The sequence below is a fragment of the Phocoena phocoena genome, chromosome 12 (genome assembly GCF_963924675.1).
Source record: "Phocoena phocoena chromosome 12, mPhoPho1.1, whole genome shotgun sequence".
NCBI classification, from domain to species: Eukaryota; Metazoa; Chordata; class Mammalia; order Artiodactyla; family Phocoenidae; genus Phocoena; species Phocoena phocoena.
The window spans coordinates 67,226,622-67,247,400 of NC_089230.1; the positions used below are offsets into that span (position 1 = coordinate 67,226,622).

At 48.1% G+C, this 20,779-nt stretch overlaps 1 protein-coding gene across 1 annotated transcript in view; it reads left to right on the top strand.

Moving 5' to 3' along the window:
* Positions 1–20,779, top strand: part of LOC136131804 (gamma-aminobutyric acid receptor subunit rho-1) — a 32,007-nt gene extending 11,228 nt beyond the window's left edge. Inside the window, exons 2-9 of the mRNA XM_065888593.1 lie at positions 4,920–5,026; positions 6,495–6,562; positions 7,626–7,849; positions 11,769–11,851; positions 14,329–14,469; positions 16,405–16,557; positions 19,127–19,323; positions 20,486–20,779. Of these exons, the coding sequence (XP_065744665.1) occupies positions 4,920–5,026; positions 6,495–6,562; positions 7,626–7,849; positions 11,769–11,851; positions 14,329–14,469; positions 16,405–16,557; positions 19,127–19,323; positions 20,486–20,779 (1,267 nt within the window). The remainder of the gene's footprint in view (positions 1–4,919; positions 5,027–6,494; positions 6,563–7,625; positions 7,850–11,768; positions 11,852–14,328; positions 14,470–16,404; positions 16,558–19,126; positions 19,324–20,485) is intronic.

The following is a 20,779-nucleotide window of genomic DNA, read 5'->3' on the forward strand; positions in this document are numbered from 1 at the left end:
GTTTTCTGCAAGGTCCATGCTGGCTTCTCTGTGAGGGGAAAGGTAAGCTTGGATGTTCCGCATGTAACCCACATTCCAGGCAATGGGAGCCAGGTCTTCCTTCCAGACACTGTGGCCAACCTAGCCTCTCACCCTCGGAACCAGAGCCTCTGGATTTGACTCCTGGCTCCTTCACTTTTACAAGTTATTCAAACCCTCTGTGTCTCAATTTCCTCGTGTATAAAATGGGGACAGTGGCAAAGCATACCTCACAGGGTTGTTCTGAACGCTAACCCAAGCTAATACGTGTAATATAGTTAGCATGATAACTGGCAGAGCGCTCAGGCAGTGTTAGTTATTCCCATTATCTGATGTGTGTCACACTTCATTTCAAGGTTAATAATCATACCTCGGCTGGTAAAAAGATGCTGATGACAGGAAAAATATTTGAAGATGTACCGTAACTTGAGTTAAAAGCAAGTTACAGTATCTCTCTCTCAGGAGTGTAAGGATATACTCAGGATGGTACAGGTTATTTCTTAGTGGTTTTCAGCCTCTCCTTTATGCTTAAATCTGTTTTTCAAGAAGTTTTAACATGGGCATGTAAACAGAAAAAAAGGTATTTTAAAATATTAAACAACAACAATTAAAAAAAAAGACTTTAAGGGAGTTCCCTGGAGGTCAAGTGGTTAGGACTTGGGACTTTCACTGCCATGGCCCGGGGTTCAATCCCTGGTCCGGGAACTAAGATCCTGCAAGCCGTGTGGTGAGGCCAAAAAAAAAAAAAAGACTTTAAGCATCCTATTTATCAGTTTTTTCTAAGCTAGAATCTAAGCTTCATGACGGCAAAGGCAGTGACATCTCAGAATTTGACAAACCTCCCTTTAGTCAGTGCCCAGTTCTGTTTCAGCCTGGCCCAAAGCCACAGTAAGACCAGGGCCAAACCTGATTTTCATTCCTGCCCCCTTTTTTGGTCCCTCCTGGCTCTCTTTCCTGGTGCCTGTCCAAGGTGCTGATCCCTTTCTTCATTCACGAACATGTGCTGGGAGTCCACGGGGGCCCAGCACTGTGCAAAGTGCTGACGATGGAGAGGACTCTGCCCTCGGTGGCCTGTGATCTCATCCTGCCCCTCCTGACCACCTGCCTGTTGCCCAACAGGCCGCCCTCCCTGTAATCTTAGCCCTTCCCGCCCCCTGGGACCTGCCCCCGCACACCTGTCCCTGCTCCACTTTGCCGCGGATGACATAATCCCTATGCATCAGCCCTGACGTGTCCCTGGGCATCAGTCTGGTCCTGACCGAAAACAGCGCCGCACTCAAAAGGGCTTAACTAATAATTGAACAAAGGGACTGCTCGCAGAGCTGTGCAAAGGGTTCAGGGAAGCACCCAGGCAGGTGGATGCCCCCCAAGCACTAGGAACAGAAGGAAGCCATGATGACCCACAGGCCTGAAGGGTAAATTGTGTTATTGGAGCTTATCGACGATACTGTGATTACCTGTAATCACAGAGCAACACAGACATTGCTAGTCCCTGGCATCAAAGCAGAGAGAGAAGGAGGAATAAACACTCTGTGTTTCATCTCCTGCCAGTGCCCATTTGGCCGAATCCCTAAGCCCGGGGGCAAGGACGCCCAAGTGATACAGTCCACCTGGCAATGTGTTCCTCTCCGTACTGACAGCTTCATGGTAGATCCAGGTTAAGAATGCCATCAATTTCAGTGGGGGAGATAGTTTAGGTCAGACCTTTTCAAATCAGGCCTACTGAGTAATTAATCCTCCAATTCCTCTTCCTGTGGGTCCTGCGAAAATGCTCATCAAAAAGCTAAATTAGGGCTTCCCTGGTGGCGCAGTGGTTGAGAGTCCGCCTGCCGATGCAGGGGACACGGGTTTGTGCCCCGGTCCAGGAGGATCCCACATGCCACGGACCGGCTAGGCCCGTGAGCCATGGCCGCTGAGCCTGCGCGTCCGGAGCCCGTGCTCCGCAACGGGAGAGTCCACAACAGTGAGAGGCCCGCGTACCACAAAAAAAAAAAAAAAAAAAAAAGCTAAATTAATGCATTGCAGCTTCATAGTTTTTTTTTCTTTCTTTCACATTTTATTCTGGTTAGATTTGAAGCAGATCTGGAGGGTGAGGGATGCTTTGTTGATTGGAGTACCTAGACTCTCTAGAACACCTTTATTTTTAATTTTCATGGTAAGCCTCAAAGACAGAGACCAGGAGCACACAAAGGTGCCCTCAAGTAAGGCAGACACTAGCCAGAGGTACACACACACCATCCTAAGGGGGTCTCTTCCCCACACCTCGGCTGCAGTGATTTTCAGCAGCACCCCAAACCCTGGCCAAGGGGCGGGAAGCAGAGGGTGGGACAAGGGGAAGGGGGAGCTGGAAAGGAGGAGAAGGGAGGTGGCTCCCAGCTCCAGTGGGAGAGAGAGAGGAGGTGGGCGGCCATGGGGACCCCAGCTTCCTCCATTCCATCCACCAGCAGTGTAGCTCTGCCTGATTCACTAGTCCCAGTTCTTCCCCTGGGCTGCTGCCTTTGCTGCCAGCACAATGATTTCCTTCCTTTAGGAGGAATCTTCCTTATTGGCTCAGAAACGACAATGGCTCCTCCCATTTGCGTTTCCACCTTAGAGTTTGAAAAGCACACGCACGATCTCATTGGCCCCTCACACCCCTGGTCAGGTCACAGAGCTTCACCTTTAATCAGGCGAGAAAACCGAGTCTCAGGGAAATAAGATGCCCATAGGCACAGAGTAGGCAGGTCAGTGGAGGGCAGAGCTCTGTTTTTCTGTCTCCCAGACATATATCCCCCCCACCCCATAGGATAAGGAATTTCTTCAGGAAAGCAGATAGCAAAGGACTTTAAAGGTGGATGGAGCCAGTTATAAGTAAGGAAACTGTGTGTTGAGGATGAAGGCATCAGGGCCGTGGTTCTCAAAGTACTGTCTGCTGACCACCGGTAGAAGCAGCAACTGGGAACTCTTAAGAGAGGCAGATTCTTAGACCTCAGCACAGACCTACTAAATCAGAAGCTATGGGGCAAAGAGGGGTTCAGGAACCTAGGTTTGAACCAGCCCTCTAGGAGATGCTGATGCAGGCCAAAGTGTGGGAAATGTGCATTGAAAGGAAGAAGTGTGTGTATGTGTTACCCGGGAGAGCACACACACTGGTGTTGGAACAAGGAGGAGCTAGGAGAGCAGTTCATTGTTTCTGTGGGTTTTAGAGATGGTGATGATGGGTAAATGAAGGCCGTGCACTGATTGAAACAGCAAAAGACTGGCAGCAACTCACATGTCCACCGATAGAGGACTGAGTGTGTAAGCAATGGTGCATCCGTGCAATGGGACACTGTGCAGTGCGAAACAGAATATGAGGCTTAGGACACTTTGCTATGGGAAACAAATCCAAGTCATATAGAAAGAAAGAAAGAAAGAAAGAAAAAGTATAAGAGTTTATATAATATGTAAACTTTGTGTATAAAAATAGGAGACCCTTTGTGACAACGTAGATGACAAATACTGTGTGATCTCACTTCTGTGTGGGATCTGAAAAAACGAACTTGTAGACACAAGAGAACAGACAGGTGGTTGCCGCAGGTGGGGATAGGGTGTGGGTGAAATGGGTGAAGGGGATCAAAAGGTACGAGCTTCCAGTTATAAGATAGATAAGTCCTGAGGAGGTGATGTACAGCACGGTGACATAGTCAGCAATACTGTATTGTATATTTGAAAGCTGCTAAGAGAGTAGCTCAACGTTTCTCATCACAAGGAAAAAACAAATCTGTGGCTATGTAAGGCAATGATGTTAACTAGATTTATCGCAGTGATAATTTTACCGCAAAATATGCATGTATCAAATCATCATGTCGTACACCTAAAACTAAGACAATGTTATGTGTTAATTATATTTCAGTGAAACTGGAAAAAAGTAGGAGATCTAAGAATATATATTTGTATTTACTTGTACCTACAAGATACTCTGGACAGATAGACCAGAAACCAATAAGAGAGGTACCAGAGGATGGGGGAATGGGATGGGTGGAGGCACAGGTAAGAGGCCAACTTTTGACTGTATTTCCGTTTTAAAAAATTGTCAAACCCTGCAAATATAATGCCTATTTAGAAAAAGTGAAAATAAATTAAAATGGCCCTAGATGCGATTCAGAAGCAGAAGCATAAGAAACTTCCTCCCAGGGAGCCAGGATGATTGGCATTTGACCCAAGGGCAAGTCCATGCTCCCTCCACAGGATGGGCCAGCAGAGGCCAAGGGAGCTGGGCTCAGCCCACACCCGCCGCCTCTCTCCTCTAGCTCCAACCTGCCCAAAATGGCCGAGGAACTTTGGGTGAGTTAGACTTATTAGTAAGCCCAGGGCCAGCAGTTCTCAGCCTTGGTTACACATTAAAATCATCTGGGAAGCTTTTAAAAACACCAATGTCCAGGCCCCATTCCCAGACCACCCAAATCAGCACCTCTAAGATGGGGCCTGGATGTTGGTATTTTTTTTTTTTTTCCCTTTTTTTTTTTTTTTTTTTTTGCTGTACGCGGGCCTCTCACTGTTGTGGAGCACAGGCTCTGGACGCGCAGGCCCAGCGGCCACGGCCCACGGGCCCAGCCGCTCCGCGGCATGTGGGATCCTCCCGGACCGGGGCACGAACCCGTGTCCCCTGCATCGGCAGGCGGACTCTCAACAACTGCGCCACCAGGGAAGCCCTGGATGTTGGTATTTTTAAAGTCCCTCATTCACACTCCTAAACCCCTGTCTTGGACCTTCTGGGTCAGTTCATTTATCCAGAAAGCTGGAGGAAGAGAGGATTTCCATCAGCTTTAAAGAAGAAATAACACATCCCATCAAACTTGTCAAGATCAAGTCTGAATGCAAATGGGTTTTATCTGGCTTAATTAGGTTATGTGATCAACCTGTTTTCTCTCCCTCTGCAGCCCAGTTCTTAAACGCAGCCCTGATATTACCAAATCGCCACTGACAAAGTCAGAACAGCTCCTGAGGATAGATGACCACGATTTCAGCATGAGGCCTGGCTTTGGAGGTATGAAACACGCACTGTGGGGGCTTGTCTTCTTTCTACAGGTCCTTCTGTCTGTCTGTGGGCAGAAATCAAGCCAAGGGTCCACTCAGCGTTGCTCCCTGCATTCAAGTCTGCCTTGGTTGTGCTTGGGGAGCAAGGCCCCTGAGCCCCCAGCGTCATCTGAGTACCTCCCCTGGCCGGCCTGCCCTGGGCTCTACTGAACGCATTCTTGGGAGGCGGCTGCTGGTTGGTGGCCAGGCCAGCCCAGCCGAGCTGTCCTCGGGCCACTGCTGACAGGGATGGCTCAGCATCGGGGAGCCCAGCAGCTGGCTGTGAGGACGGCAATGGGAAGACAGGGCAGCTGCATCCCAAAACTGCCTCCTGAAAATGCTCGGAAAGAACGATCTTGGACTAAATTTGTTCTCGTCTGGGAGCTGGCAGACAGAACTCTGGGTCCACATCCAAGGGCAGAGTGTGGTCTGCTGGGTTTAATTAAATGAAAATAGTTAGAGAAAATAATGATTTAGTGCTGAGGGATGCCAAAGCCCTCTGAAGCTTAGCCTGCAGCTGCCAGGTTTCAGCTTTCTTAGTGTCAAATAGGGTTTTCATCCTTATGGGTTTTTTCCCTGGAAAAAAAAATATTTATTTCAGAAATCATTCTCATGCCTTTTATTTCTTCCAGTCACCTTTGCCTAAAGAATAAACAGGTTCTGGAAGGGAGTCTCTGTCCAGTCCATAATCAGCTGCTGTTGGATCCAAACCCACCTTTTTACTCTGTGATGATCTAAGTGTGTTCCATACCTGCCCTACACGCCTGAAAGCAGGGAGGAAAAGAGGCAACAATTTACTTCCCTTATAATACTTTCTTTCTCTTTATGAATATTGTGTTTATGGCCTAGAAACAGCCCCCCCCCCCAAATCTAATGTTTTCATATCCATCCCAGTGTATCACATCCCCCATGGAAGCTACTCCATCATGTAGCAAAGACGCAGATCTGTGGACTTGGCTAATGTTTTGAATATGACTTTGGGCACTGATTTACAAGCAATGCCTTTCTTATGGCCAGAGACATTGGCTTCCAAGATGAAAGAGGGTACAAAACCAGGAGGTAAATATAAAAATATAAAATGTGTGACCTCGTGCTGAGGAGTAACTCCTTAGATGGGACCTGACTTTGATCTAGGTCTTCATTGTCCCCTTAGATGAGCATGTGTAACCAAAGACAGATGCTTTATATTAATCTAATTGTTTCAGAATCACCTGGATGATTCAGACCAAAAACATTTCTTTTCACCTTAGTTGGAATATTCCAGGGAGCCAGCCCATGACTCCACCCTTTTATCTCTGGTTATCCTGGCATGTGGGACACCAAACCTTCAAATCTGACAAGACACGGAGGTTCCAGGGGAAATGCTGCTTACGCCTGTCTCATTCACAGTCAGAGTTCAAGTGAAAAGAATAAATGCTCTTGCCGTGCCCTGTCCCCAGGCCCGGCCATTCCTGTTGGCGTGGATGTGCAGGTGGAGAGCTTGGACAGCATCTCAGAGGTCGACATGGTAAGTGCTTCTCTAACCAGAGCTGCAGACAGGGAGATTCCCACAGAGCCTATGCTGGGCCAGGAGCTCCACACGCCAGAATTCACCAGGCTCATAACTCCCCAGGTGGTGGGAATTCCCACACTCGTTTTACAGTTCAGGGAGGTTGAGACACTTGCTCAAAGCTACCCACTTGGTATGAAACAGAGCCAGATGACAAACATCATCTTCCCTGCCCCAGTGTCCAGGGTCTTGCCACTGGGATTGTTCTCCGGGCAAAGGCTCTCCAACACAAACAGCAGGGTCCAAGGATCCAGATATATGCTACTGCTGTGGATTCTGTGTCTGGCTGTGAAAATGCAGAAAAAGCAAAAGTTTCCTCTGTTTTTCCTTTTTAGTGGACTTAGATAAAAGATAGAACATTCCACAGCTCCTTGACTTACAGGACTTTGTAGGGCCTTATCTTAGTTTGGGTTCCCCAAGAAGCAGACCTGAGATAAGCATTCCAGCACAAGCAGTTTATTGCAGGCGATCCCGGGAAACACAAGAAGAGGCTGGGGACAGGGGAAGGGAAGGAAGCAGAAAGGGCCATGCCATCCAACCAGATCTACGGGAGACTCTGTCCCTCGGGGGTACTCCGAGTCAGCAAAGAACTCACCTCAGCGTTGTCGCAGCTGAGGGGCCGGGAGCTGGGTTACTTGTCCATCTCCCAACCCTTCCCCCAGCTCCACTGCCTGGCTGAGGGCTGCTTCCAGAGGCTTGAACTGTCTGGCATTTGGGGCTGGCCCTGTGCGTGGGCTGGGAGCTCTCAGGCTGGGGGTCTCATTGCCAGCGGTAGCAGCCTTTGCCCAGTGGAGGCGAGTGTCAGAGGATGGAGTGGGGCTCAGGTCCCCCCTCTGTAGAGCCTCTTGCTGAGTCCCCCCGCCCCAAGCAGGGTTCGAGAGCCTCCTGCGGCAGCAAACCCCAGGGACTAGAAGCAAGGACTTCCCGGGCTCAGTTCCCTCCCCAGCCTGGGGTACAGAGGGTCCTGCCATCACCCAGCTGTTCAGTGGGTGGGGTCTCCCTCTCTGCCCTTGCCCCCCAGGACTTCACGATGACCCTCTACCTGCGGCACTACTGGAAGGACGAGAGGCTGTCCTTCCCGAGCACCAAAAACCTCAGCATGACGTTTGACGGCCGGCTGGTGAAGAAGATCTGGGTCCCCGACATGTTTTTCGTGCACTCCAAGCGCTCCTTCATCCACGACACCACCACGGACAATGTGATGCTGCGGGTCCAGCCCGACGGCAAAGTGCTCTACAGCCTCAGGTGAGCCCTTCCTGGCCTCCCTCTTTCTCTCGGAGTCCTCTTACTCCCGAAGCTGGGAGGAAGGGAAAACTTCTGTCAGCCAAGAACATCACTGTTCCCAGCACAGCAGTTTTGCTTTTACCTTTTTTTGTGGCTTGTGGGATTTTAGTTCCCAAGCAGGGATGGAACTGGTGCCCCCTGCAGTCGAAGCGGAGTCCTAACCATGGACCGCCAGGGAATTCTGCTTTTTGGCTTTGAACAGCTTAGCTTCTAACTTTCCAGGAGCTGCCGACTTTTCAACATCAAGAAAACCTAACTCTACACATGAGTAAACATTTATTTATTTATCTATTTATCTATCTTTGGCTGCGTTGGGTCTTCGTTGCTGCACGTGAGCTCTCTCTAGCTGTGGCGAAGGGAGGCTACTCTTCATTGGGCTCAGTAGTTGTGGCACGCAGGCTCAGTAATCGTGGCGCACGGGCTTAGTTGCTCCGCGGCATGTGGGATCTTCCCGGACCAGGGCGCGAACCCGTGTCCCCTGCATTGGCAGGCGGATTCTTAACCACTGCGCCACCCGGGAAGCCCCAGAGTAAACATTTTAAAGAATTATTTCGTCTTGCAAATACACTTGGGGAAATTTCTCAGGCTGGTGCTTATGATTTATGCCCTATTCAAGTTCAATTTCAAACGTTTAATGAAAGTTTTATTTCTCTAGTAGGGGTCAGAGAAGTAGCTAACATATTCTTCTCAAAGACCTGCCTCCTTCAACTCCTCCGATTCCCAATTTCCGATTTGAAATTTTGGTTTAGAAAAAAATGTGTTTACCTCGCCTGGGCAGCTCAGGCTTGTTTTTTGTCCCTTCTCCCTGGTGTTCTCCTTGAGAAACTATGGGGACCCTGGGCCGCTTGGTGATTTTAAATGGTATTTTGAGCATCACTTTGAAAACATAAAGAATAAAATCTTCTCACAAGCTTAGGTACCTTAGAAATGTTTCTTTCTTTTTATTTATTTATTGAAGTATAGCTGATTTACAATATTACATTAGTTTCAGGTGTACAACATAGTGGTTCAATATTTTTATAGTCTATACTCCATTTACAGTTATTAGAAAATATTGGCTCTATTCCCTGTGCTGTGCAGTAGCCTTAGAAATGTTTAATTGCTCATCAAACACTGACGTGGGGAAGCTTTCCTTAAGCACAGGCATGCAGTGGGGCTTTCCCTGTACGCCCAATTTAGAAGCTTGTGGTGCCCGCCCCACCCCGGGAGGGCGTGTGGAGATGAGCTCAGGCCTTCACAGAGAAGCGACTCAGCTGCTGGCTGAGATTTACTCCTTCTGTGCTGTGCTGATGCTACATTTCAGTTTTACAGACTTGGTTTTGGTAAAGCTGAATCCACACACCAATGTCTATGTAGGGGGTGTCTGCGTGGATGCAGTGTATCTTCAGAGTCAGAGATGGCAGTGTCGAAGCTGAATTTCCACGCCCATCTCCCAAAGGAATATTTATAATCATCCTTCATTACTCATGCTGGCTTGGAATCTAAGCAGTTAGATACCAGACTCAGAGCAGGGTCATGGGGTATTCCTCTGCAGGGCCTGAAATACCTCCTCTCGCAGGAGTGCCCAGGTGGCTCAAGGGTGTGCAACCCCTTCCCCAAGCCATGTTGGGTTGATTCTCCCAGGAGTCCTCACATTTGAGGCAGCTGCCAAGACATCTTCAGCTCAACAACCACCAACAAAAGAACACGATCGAATAACACCGGGGATTCACAGGACTAGACCAAAACACTAGGTGGCTTGAAAAACCAATTCCATGGCTCTTGAATTCCCAGTCAGCTTCAAGATATGAGAGTCAGTGATTGTGGGAGGAAGAGATGTTTTGGGGGAGAGCTGGGGGCACCGCATGAGCAGGCCTGCAGTGGGACCACGGGGACCCCTTGGAGAGCTTGGAGCATGTGTGCCTACGGTTGGGGGACACTGCAGTTAGTGGGCGAGAGAAGAGCTACCTAACCACCTAGGGGCAGAGCCAGGTGGGCTCGGTCTGCACTACCAGGGTTGTTGGGAGTAGTTCAGTGTGTGTGGGATGGACAGTGGGTGAGCCAAGAGCTGGCATGGGAGATGCGGCTGAAGGATGCAGGTGTCCAGCGGTGGGAATGAAGGACACAGGAAAGGAAGTCTCCGCTTCAACTACATAGCAGGCCCAGAGAGCTTGAAGCCACCCTCCCCAGAGAACTGTCCTGCCCTCACTTCCACCCACGTAGGTAGGTGGCGACCAGAGATGGGCAGACACCACTCAAACGTCAGCTCTGCCTTAGCTGGGGACGGGGAGAAGAAGTCTCAATGAAATTTGAAGTGTTGATTAATATCTCGGCCCAAAGTTCTTTTAATTTCGGAAGCGAGATGTGTTTTGTCACTTCTGAGGGTTTTGACTGCCTGTCACATGAGAGTAAGCAGGAAAATCCCAGGACCTGGCAAGTTTTCATCCAAGACGGGACGATCCTCCCACTGGAACAGTTTAAAGGGACTTGTGGGAAGCATAATAATAAACACGGGTGAGGTCACACCACACACTGTGCTTGTTCAGTGTGTGGGCTACAAGTGGAAATCATCAAGTCAGGGTGCCAAGAACCAGTCTGATGATGTCTGTGGTTCTAAAAACGTCTGTTCCTGTACCTACTGATACAGAGAGTAGAGCTTTTTAATCCTTTTGTTCACAGCAAAAACTGCCTGCATTTGACATTTCATGTCCCCAAAGTGTGCCACAAGCGTCTCCAAGCTTAGTTCCTAGTTTCTTTCTTGCTGGTGATGCTATCAGGTGTGGTTATTTGATGATGTGCCCAGAGAAATGGGAGGCTGGCTACCCACTAGGTGTCCCAGTCAGGGGCCAGCCTGACAACCCCCCAAAAACATCCTGTATATCAGTATTTCTAGGGGCGATAAGATGACCCAGCTGTTAACAATACAGAAACCCTCCCAGAACACAACCATTCCAACACTCAAATGGAACGAGGAAATAAGGTGAATACATGGATAATTAATTTCTTCAAGAAAGCTCTTTTCCTTGAAATTTCCATTTACAAGTGAATTTTTTTCCTTTTTGGCCGTGAATTATTCAGATAAGTTTTACAACTTATACATAACCAATTTTCTGTGGTTGAAGGAAAAATAGTATGTTCACTAGCCAATGACTGTTAATCATAACCTGCCATGGGATTCCACACTGGGCAGGAGGTCTTTCTTCCATGACTGACAATCTGTATTTGCTTCTTCTCTGATGCAGAATCTTACTTTCCTGTGTAAACTCTGAAGCAAAACCGTTAGATGCCAACAAGTGCTTGCATGTTGATACCGTAAGATCTTCCAGTGTTTTTCCATTACTGTGGTCTCCATGGAATTACCCATTAAAAACACCTGCGTCCACTAGTAGATGTTATTATCAATATAGAAATATCAACATTGTAAAAAAAAAAGTGCCGATCTGGCAACTGGCATAAATACTTCATGAATATTATCTCTAAGACACTGGACACAAATATTGAATACCAGTAAAATCAGTAAAAGAAGAATTTGAATGATCTGAAACAGGAGAGCCGTAAATGCTCTTATGATTTAAGGAACCATATCAGATGAGTTGTGATTTCACATTGTTTTATCGAATGAGACCATTGCTTCACTACAATGCTTGCATGTGATGGGAGTTTAGTGCAGTCATTGTTTTCCCCGCAGTGACCCTGGGGTTAAACATAAACACCCAAGCGTACTCCAATGTGGGTATCACACATAAGATGCTTGGTTCTCTAGATCCTGGCACACTGCTTATGAATTACAAGAAGGAGGCAGTTGTATTGGGAGGAAGCAGAGGGCTTTCTGCTTGTTTTATCATTTTGCACTTGTACTTTGCAGCCTCTGCACACTTGGATTTTGTCTTTTTGTTTCTAGGGTTACAGTGACCGCCATGTGCAACATGGACTTCAGCCGGTTTCCCCTGGACACACAAACGTGCTCGCTCGAAATTGAGAGCTGTGAGTAGACTTGTGCCCAGATATCCACACACACATCTGAAGTTACTCTAAACACCTCTGACCCTCAACAGGAGCAGGACGTGTTCCTAATCTGTGCGTGTGCTTTTAAAATGACTTTTTAGATAGAAGCGAAGTCTGGGGTAAGTTTGAAAATCAGAAACAAATTTGGGACTCAAACCTTCTATTCCCATAACTGACCCTTTTAATGCCCATGGCAATGGCTTTGAACTTTGGTGCTGTGGAACCTAGATGTTTCCCAGTTCGCCAGGGCAAGAGCTCGGGGAGGGGGAGCAGAGGGCTCAGCAAACGTGGGTCTCCTTTCAAGCCCCCCAGCCCAGCACTCACACACGCAGCCCACCAGAAAGTTCCTTTTGGATCTGTTTTATTGCTCTTCTGAATAAGATTTCCACTGAGGAAACACTTTCCTGGCAAAAACAAGTTTGGCAACAATTGCCCCAGGGGACAGCCATTGTGAGTGCAGGTGGTGGTTGAGATGCTCAGGTACAACTAAGGGACCTCGGGAAACTTACCCCTCCCACACACACACATACACATACACACACACACACGCATACACACATACATACACACACACACATACACACACACACACACACACACACACACGCCCTGGAAAGTTAAACACCAGCCCCAGGAAGAGCAAGACTGCGGCAGCATCCAGGACTAGCCGCTGGCATCTCTAGCTCTCTGCGAACCTGCCCCCGTGCCCCAATCTCTGCCAGAACGTTTTCTCTGATGGGCACAGTCTGGACCCTCCCATGACTCCCATTCCTATACTTCTCCCGAACCAACACACACCCACTGCCACATCTCAGCCTGTGTCAAAGTCCCGTAAGGAGTCATGTTGGCCCAGGGCACCTTGGTAAGCCTCTCCGGGCGGTGGTGGTGCAGCAGGGGTCCCCTGGCTCCAGTCAACCAGGGCCAAGGAGCGCAGGGACGTGGACCCCCATGTAGCAGGGGCCGCATGGACAGCTCTGCAGGGCGCTTAGTGTGGGATCAGGGGGAATAAACCCCAGGACCAAGGGGGTGACTGCTTCCTGCACCACGGCTTTCCACCTGCTCTGTCCTTTAATCCTCCCAAGCTCCCTGTGATCTCCATTACACAGAGGAGGGGCGTAACACAGCGAAGGACGAATTGTTGGCTCCAGACCTTGCTTTCCCCACAATACCCAGGCAGCAGCATCTGTCAGGGTTCCACCAGAGAAGCAGAACCATAGGAGATACACAGGGAGAGAGTTAGTACAGGGGACCGGAGCGTAGGGCTCGGTGATCACCTGCAAGGCAGGCCGTGGGGAAGGGCAGGCTGGGGACTCTCGGGCAGGAGCCCACCCTGTCGCCCACAGGTGGAATGTCTTCTTCCTCTGGGAAACCTCAGGTCCACTCTTAAGGCCTTTCAACTGATTGGATCAGGCCCACCCAGATTAATCTGGGTCATCGCCTTTACTTCACATGAACTGGTTGTGGATGTCACAACTACAAAGCATCTTCCCAGCAGCACCTGGATTAGTGTCGGATTGAATCACTGGGTTCTTGCTATAGCCTGGCCAAGGGGACACATGAAAGCAGCCATCACACGGGTCAAGGGTTAGAGGCAGAATAAAACAGGAATAAAATAGAGCCTCAGGGAGCCCCAGAAAGAACTGTTTACACACGAGCAGACTGGACCGGCAACCCCTGAGGGTTTTATCCCAGTTCTGCCCACGCAGCAGGTAGGTCTGCCTGGCTGAGGTAGGTGGTGTGCTCAGCCAAGTGGGCAGGGTGGGGAAGTGTAGTGCCAGAGGGGAAGCAATCCTCAGGGGAATCGCTTTGATTCTACCCTGGGCAGGAGCAACTGGAAGCCTGCAGAGAAGGGACTTGTTCTGCTGCATCTCTTTATGGGTCCTTTCTTGCTGGAATGCAGCCCTTATTACCTGAGAGAGTGTTTAAAAGGTATTTGCCGGGCTTCCCTGGTGGCGCAGTGGCTGAGAGTCTGCCTGCCGATGCAGGGGACGCGGGTTCATGCCCTGGCCCGGGAAGATCCCACATGCCGCTAAAAACAAGAAAAGAACAACAAAGGTATTTGCCATCAATAATGCATCGTCACCCTTTGAAAGAAGAAAGGTGTAAATCACCCATGGTTTAGAAAGCTGAACCATGTGAAATGTTGCCGCTATTTAACCTGCAAACACATTTTTTAAAAGAGCAAATTGTAGTTTCTGGTCTACAAGTATAGCAATTTCATCTGGTTTAAGGCTGAATTGAGGGGTGAGCACTTTTGCAGCGATGATGATCATTTAGGCCTGAGGGCTTTGCCCTGATGACTTTTGGAAGGCCGAGAATTAGATTTGTCTCTTTGGATTTACTTTTGCTTCATTTAGACTGCGGTTTGTTTATTCAGACCATCTTATCCCGATCCCCACAGAGCCTCACAGGCTCGTCGTCTTTCCTGGCGTCTGACGCTGTCTCTGTCTTTCCAGATGCCTACACGGAAGACGACCTCATGCTATACTGGAAGAAAGGCAATGACTCTTTAAAGACAGATGAGCGGATCTCACTCTCCCAGTTCCTCATCCAGGAGTTCCACACCACCACCAAACTGGCCTTCTACAGCAGCACAGGTGGGGGTGGGGCTAAGAGAGGGGCGGGGCATCCTCCATCTCAGAAAGCCTGTGAATTTGTGGTCAAGTGAGCAGAGCCTGTGCCACTTGGATTTGAAACCAAGGATCTGGACTTCTAGATCAGGTCTAGAGGGTGGTGAGCATTGGGTGGGGGTGATTTTTTGTTACGTCCAAAGCATCAGAAGTGATAACCTAGAAAATGCTGGTAAGGGCTCCAACATAAACCCCATGGGGAGGTCTGTTTGAGACGACAGCATCGCCAGTTTAGCGGCAGGAATCTCACCCTGATATAACTCCCAGAGCGCCTTCTCCTATGGGCAAGAAATAGTCCAATTTCAGGTTTATTGTTTTCCATTCACTTTCTCTTGGCTTCAGCCCCCTTGAGTGCTTCTCTCTTAACCAATACCCTCCTACCATACTGCTTGCACGACCCTCTTGGTGAGCCACGGTGCAGGAACTACTGGTCATTGGTCATTCTCTGTGGGCAGTGTTGTTGCTTTCTGAACCAAGGGCCTGGGCAAGCTTGCCAACCCTCCCCCGCGCCAACGTTGCCTGAGGGCAGGTGCTGTGGTATTCCTCTTGGCAGCTGAGGTTACAGCTGAGCTTCACTCTCTCCAACCCTTGCCTCTTTCTTGACCAATTACCTTTCAGGCTGATTTTGCTCTAATCTTTATGCAGTTTCTGTTGCTAAAACATCGCATGGTTGACTACCCAGAGAAGTGCCACCGTTTGAGTCTCTCTGATCTGTAACAGAGGGCACTGCTCCCTTCCAGCATGTGGCGATCCCGCGTCTCTTATCTTTTGCATACATCACCCACCAGTCTTGGTCCTTTGGGGGATCCCCCATTCCTTTGACTCTTAGCATTTTGACCTTCCTCCTTGCGTGAGTCCATTTCAGGCTGCTATAACAAAGTACCATAGACTGGGTAGCTGCCAAACAACAGAAATTTATTTCGCACAGTTCTGGAGGCTGGGAAGTCCAAAATCAAGGTCCCGGCAGATTCAGTGTCTATGAGAGCCCGCTCCCTAATTCAGAGACTCACTGTGTCCTCACATGGGGGAAGAGGCGACGGAGCTCTCTGAGACACATGTTATAAGGGCAGCAATCCCGTTCATGATGTAATCACCTCCCAAAGGCCCCACCTCCAAATACCATCACATAGAGGATTAGGTTTCAACACACGAATTTGAGAAGGACACAGGCAGTCCGTAAGCACCTCCACAGTCACTTTTTGGAGCTGTTATAACCGTTGCACTAAAATTGTCCTGGATGCGAAGTTTTCTAGTTAATGTTGCCAAGTCCCCATTTTATTTTCAGCCCTCATCATGTCAAATTTATCCTGCCTTTTCCTCTCTTTCCACCATTCTCCTGTTCCTTTCAACTCCTCCCTGTAAGTTTTCCTTGTAAAGAACAACCGGGTGGAGCTAAAGCATAGCCTAAATGCATTGTTGTAGTTAGCTTGGTATTTTAACTTCAAACCTATTTTCCCCCATAAGAAATCCAACGGGCGTTGTTAAATCCATACATCTCAAGCTTTAACGTGTACAGGAATCATGTGGGGAGGAGTGTTAAAAGGAGGTTCTGAGTCAGTAGGATCTGGGGCGGGGCCCGAGAGTCTGCATTTCCAACAAGCAACCAAGTGATGGCGGTACTGCTGGGCCCTGTACTGTAGTTTGAGTAACAAGAGTCTTCAATGGCCTGGTTCCCTTTACGTACAGAATGAGGGCCAAAATTCCTTGAGATGGACTCACCCATGCGGTATGAGTTATCGTATAATCACCCTGTTCCATGGTTTTTCTCACTTCCCCTTTATAAAGGTAGCGTAAGTTTCCAGGGAAGCATCTAAGGCATTTATGATTCTCTGAATAAAGTTTGTCCTATGAAGGAGCTGAGTGCCTCTGCTGTGTGTTCTCTTTTCTTCCTGTGTCCCCCAGGCTGGTACAACCGTCTCTACATTAACTTCACGTTGCGTCGCCACATCTTCTTCTTCTTGCTGCAAACCTACTTTCCCGCCACCCTGATGGTCATGCTGTCCTGGGTGTCCTTCTGGATCGACCGCAGAGCTGTGCCCGCCAGAGTCCCTTTAGGTAAGAAACCTCTCAAGTGCACATTCCAGATATCTGAAAATACAAGTAATTCCTTCCAGATAAAACCATTCTTTCCAAATTGGCCCTGAACCCCTGTTGGTATTATAACTTGGAAAAACTTTGTTATTCATTCACAGGTAAAATGCCACCATTAAGAATCTATATAGTAGGAATTCCCTGGTGGTCCAATGGCTAGGACTCTGTGCTTTCATGGCTGAGGGCCCAGCTTCCATCCCTGGTCTGGGAACTAAGATCCCAAAAGCATTGAGGCCAAAAATGAAAAAAAAAAAAAAAAAAAAAAAACAACTATGCAGCAAAGCTGTTTCTAGGTCCCCATAGGTTCCCACGTAAACAACTCATCTTTAATCTTGTTAGAGCTGAGTTCTGGGGTGGGTGGTCCTGGTCTGTGGTGCTTTCTCTGCCCACCTGCCTAAGAAAGTCACATTCTGTAATGGGGTTTCTCCAAAGGTGGCCCAAGGGATCTTTGTGACAGTCTTTGGGGGAAATTGTTTAAAATGAAGAATCCGGGGTCCCATCTACATGTATAGGATCAGAAGCTCTGAGACAGGACCAGGAATTTGCATTTTGAACAAGCTCCCCCAGTAATTTTTTTTTCTGTAAATGTCTTATATTTTGATTTGTATGGTAGTTATAGAAATATATATTCATTGAGCTCAATATTTAGGATTTATGTACTTTATTGTAAGCAAATTATTCTTCAATTTATCTCTGTTTTTAAAAATTTATTTTCTTTTGGCTGCATTGAGTCTTCATTGCTGCGCACGGCTTTCTCTAGTTGCGGCGAGCGGGGGGCTGCTCTTCGTTGTGGTGCGCGGGCTTCCCATCGTGGTGGCTTCTCTTGTTGTGGAGCTTGGACTCTAGGCGCGCGGGCTTCAGTAGTTGTGGCACGTGGGCTCAGTAGTTGTGGCTCGCAGGCTCCAGAGCGCAGGCTCAGTAGTTGTGGCGCATGGGCTTAGTTGCTCTGCGACATGTGGGATCTTCCCGGACCAGGGCTCGAACCCATGTCCCCTGCATTGGCAGGCGGTTTCTTAACCACTGCGCCACCAGGGAAGTCCCACATTCTTCAAGTTAAAGTCAGAAAACTAACCAGATTTTAGGAAGTCTCGCTTTTTTAAATTGCTTGTCCAAATTTTTTTTTATTGTTATTTTTCCACTTTCTTGCGCATCTATTACCTTTTCCTGTCTTGACTGGTTTCCTCTTCTTACTCATTGATCTGTTGATCAAGTCTTCCTGATCTTTTGCCTTGGTTCACAAAGATAAAAACACCTTATCATTGGTGTCTGTCACTGCTTTCAATCCATAAGGTAACATAGTAACAGCTAGTACTAATTGTGAAGTATTGGGCTGTTTTACATACATTATCCCACTTAATTCGCATAAAAAAAGCTCACGAGCTAGCTATTATTATCATTGTTTTACTGACCACCCCCCCTACCCCGCCCCCGTAATTCCTATACATACTCAAGTCTGAGAATCCCTACTCTACAAGCCTTCCATCAACAGCTAGTTGCTATCACCTCTTCCCCGCTTTAAATATCGTGCCCACTCCGCACACGGCACCATTGCTAATACGTCCAGGAGCTTCAAGGGAGAGATGACCCACCAGGTCTTAGTGAAATAGGATTGGCGCTGGCCCTTAAGATGACCCCAATCCGCTGTGATTTGGTGTTTGCCAAGCAAATGTTCTGAGCTTAATTTGAAATCTTGGGGAAATTTCCACTGACAGATGCCCTGGCCTTTAACGGTTGTTCTGTAGCTTGAACAGTTACTGTGCTCAATAAATAAACATTCGAGTTTGAAGAATCTGTTCCCCATAAATGAGGTTAACATCATTCTTGGTAAAATTGACTGAGTCCTCAAGTCAACATGGCAGAATGTGCAGCCAGGTGCTGCAGAGCGGGATGGAGCTCTGCCAGAGGTGCCCTGACAGCTGGTAACGTAGGCCCAGGACTGCAAGATTCTACACCAGCAACGAGGGTACAAAGATTAAAATAAAACTTGTGTACCTTTTTACCCTCTTTTGGAGAAGGAGTTACAAGAAATATACATACATGCTCATATACGCAATCTTTGGGTTTTTTTTTTATTCATTTATTTTTATTTTATTGATTGATTTTTTGGCCGTGCCCCGCGACTTGCGGGATCTCAGTTCCCCGACCAGGGATTGAATCCGGGTCAGGGCAGTGATAGCCCGGAATCCTCACCGTTAGGCCACCAGGGAAGTCCCCTGCAATCTTTGTTTTGAGCAATTGAATGGGAAGACCCTGCCAACCTGTCAGGGGCTCTCTGCCGAAGAACAGAGTGATGCAAAGGCTGTGATGAAGATGCAGGGACACAGAGCCGGGAGAGGGTGAGCACGGGGGATGGAGAAACAGGAGAAGCTTCATAAAAGCTAAAACTGGAAAGGTGAGCAGGTGTTTGCTGGACAGAGGGGGCAGGGATGGAGACTAGGCTAGAGGAGCAGCTGGGAGAAAGAACAGAGGCACGAAGCCATCCAGTGGGTTTGGTGAAAGACAAACCCATGCTTCTTTCTCACTGTGTCTGCAGGGATCACCACGGTGCTGACCATGTCCACCATCATCACGGGTGTGAACGCCTCCATGCCCCGCGTGTCCTACATCAAGGCCGTGGACATCTACCTCTGGGTCAGCTTCGTGTTCGTGTTCCTCTCGGTGCTGGAGTACGCGGCCGTCAACTACCTGACCACCGTGCAGGAGAGGAAAGAGCGGAAGCCGCAGGAGAAGGTGACTTTACCATGAGCTGGAGTGTCTGCCCTGGAATGGGCGCCTGGACTAGCTCTGGACCCTGGCCAGGTCCAACCTCCTCTGTAAAATGGGACAGTGACACCCCCTCCTCCACCTACTTCATGGGTTGGTGTGAAGAGCAAACAAAAACGGTGTGAAATTTACTCTGGGCTACTTCTTTCATTCATTCAAATATTTATTTGGCACCTACCATATACCAGGAGCTGCTAAGCCAAGTTAACTAAGACATGGTCCCTTTAATCTTGGTGGTGTTGGTAGTTTAGTGATAAAAATAAATGGCAGTTCAACACAGTGGAACAAATGATTTATGAACGTAGAGGTATCATAAAAGAAACTTCCAGGTATTTCTTTTTCCAAGACATTCTTTTTAATAGTGGTATAATAATAAATGGCTTAGATGTAACATGATTTATTCCCCTATTAATGTTAATGGCAGTATATTGTTTCCATTTTTTGCCACTATAATAAATGCTTCAATAAACATTATATATATAAACATATATAATATATATTATACATATATATTTATATATATATAAAAGCTTCCAGGGAAACATATCCTCCATTCTAGGAAATTTTCCTCCACATGTGACCTCATACATCCCCCATCACTTCCCAGATCATCTTCCCTCCTACCTGGTTTCCCTTTCATCCTCCTGTCTGCAATTCAATGGTTATCTCCTCCAGAAAACTCTAGCTACATAGGAGGAACTATCCCCACAATGCCACACCTTTCAAATTCCCCCCATCCCTCTCCCCCCACCCCACCGCGCGCTCTCTCTCTCTCTCTCTCTCTCTCTCTCTCTCTCTCTCTCTCACACACACACACACACACACACACACACACGCAATAATTGTAAACATTTTTATCAGGGTTCATATCAGTTTATGATCTCATGGAGAACATGCCGATTATCTGATCATGAACCTTCTTGTGCGTCTCTGATATGACGTGATGTTTCCTAACAGCTGATGGGTTACCTGCTGTTTTAGAATGTTTACTGTGCCACCACCATTATTCCCCCAACCCCATAATAAAAACTAGAAAAAGGCAATGCTCTCTACTAGGCAGCTTCTTTGGAAGGGCTTCTGAGAGAGGATGCTGAGCTCACATCCCAACGTGCGTTTGCTGTGTCCGCAGCTTCCCTGCACCTGCGGGTTGCCTCAGCCACACGCGGTCCTGCTGGATGGCAGCTACAGTGATGGGGAGGTGAATGACCTGGGCAACTACACGCCCGAGAACGGAGACAAGCCAGACAGGATGATGGTGCAGCTGACGCTGGCCTCGGAGAGGAGCTCCCCACAGAGGAAAAGCCAGAGGAGCAGCTACGTGAGCATGAAGATTGACACTCATGCCATTGATAAATACTCCAGAATCATTTTTCCAGCTGCATACATCTTATTCAATTTAATATACTGGTCAATTTTCTCATAA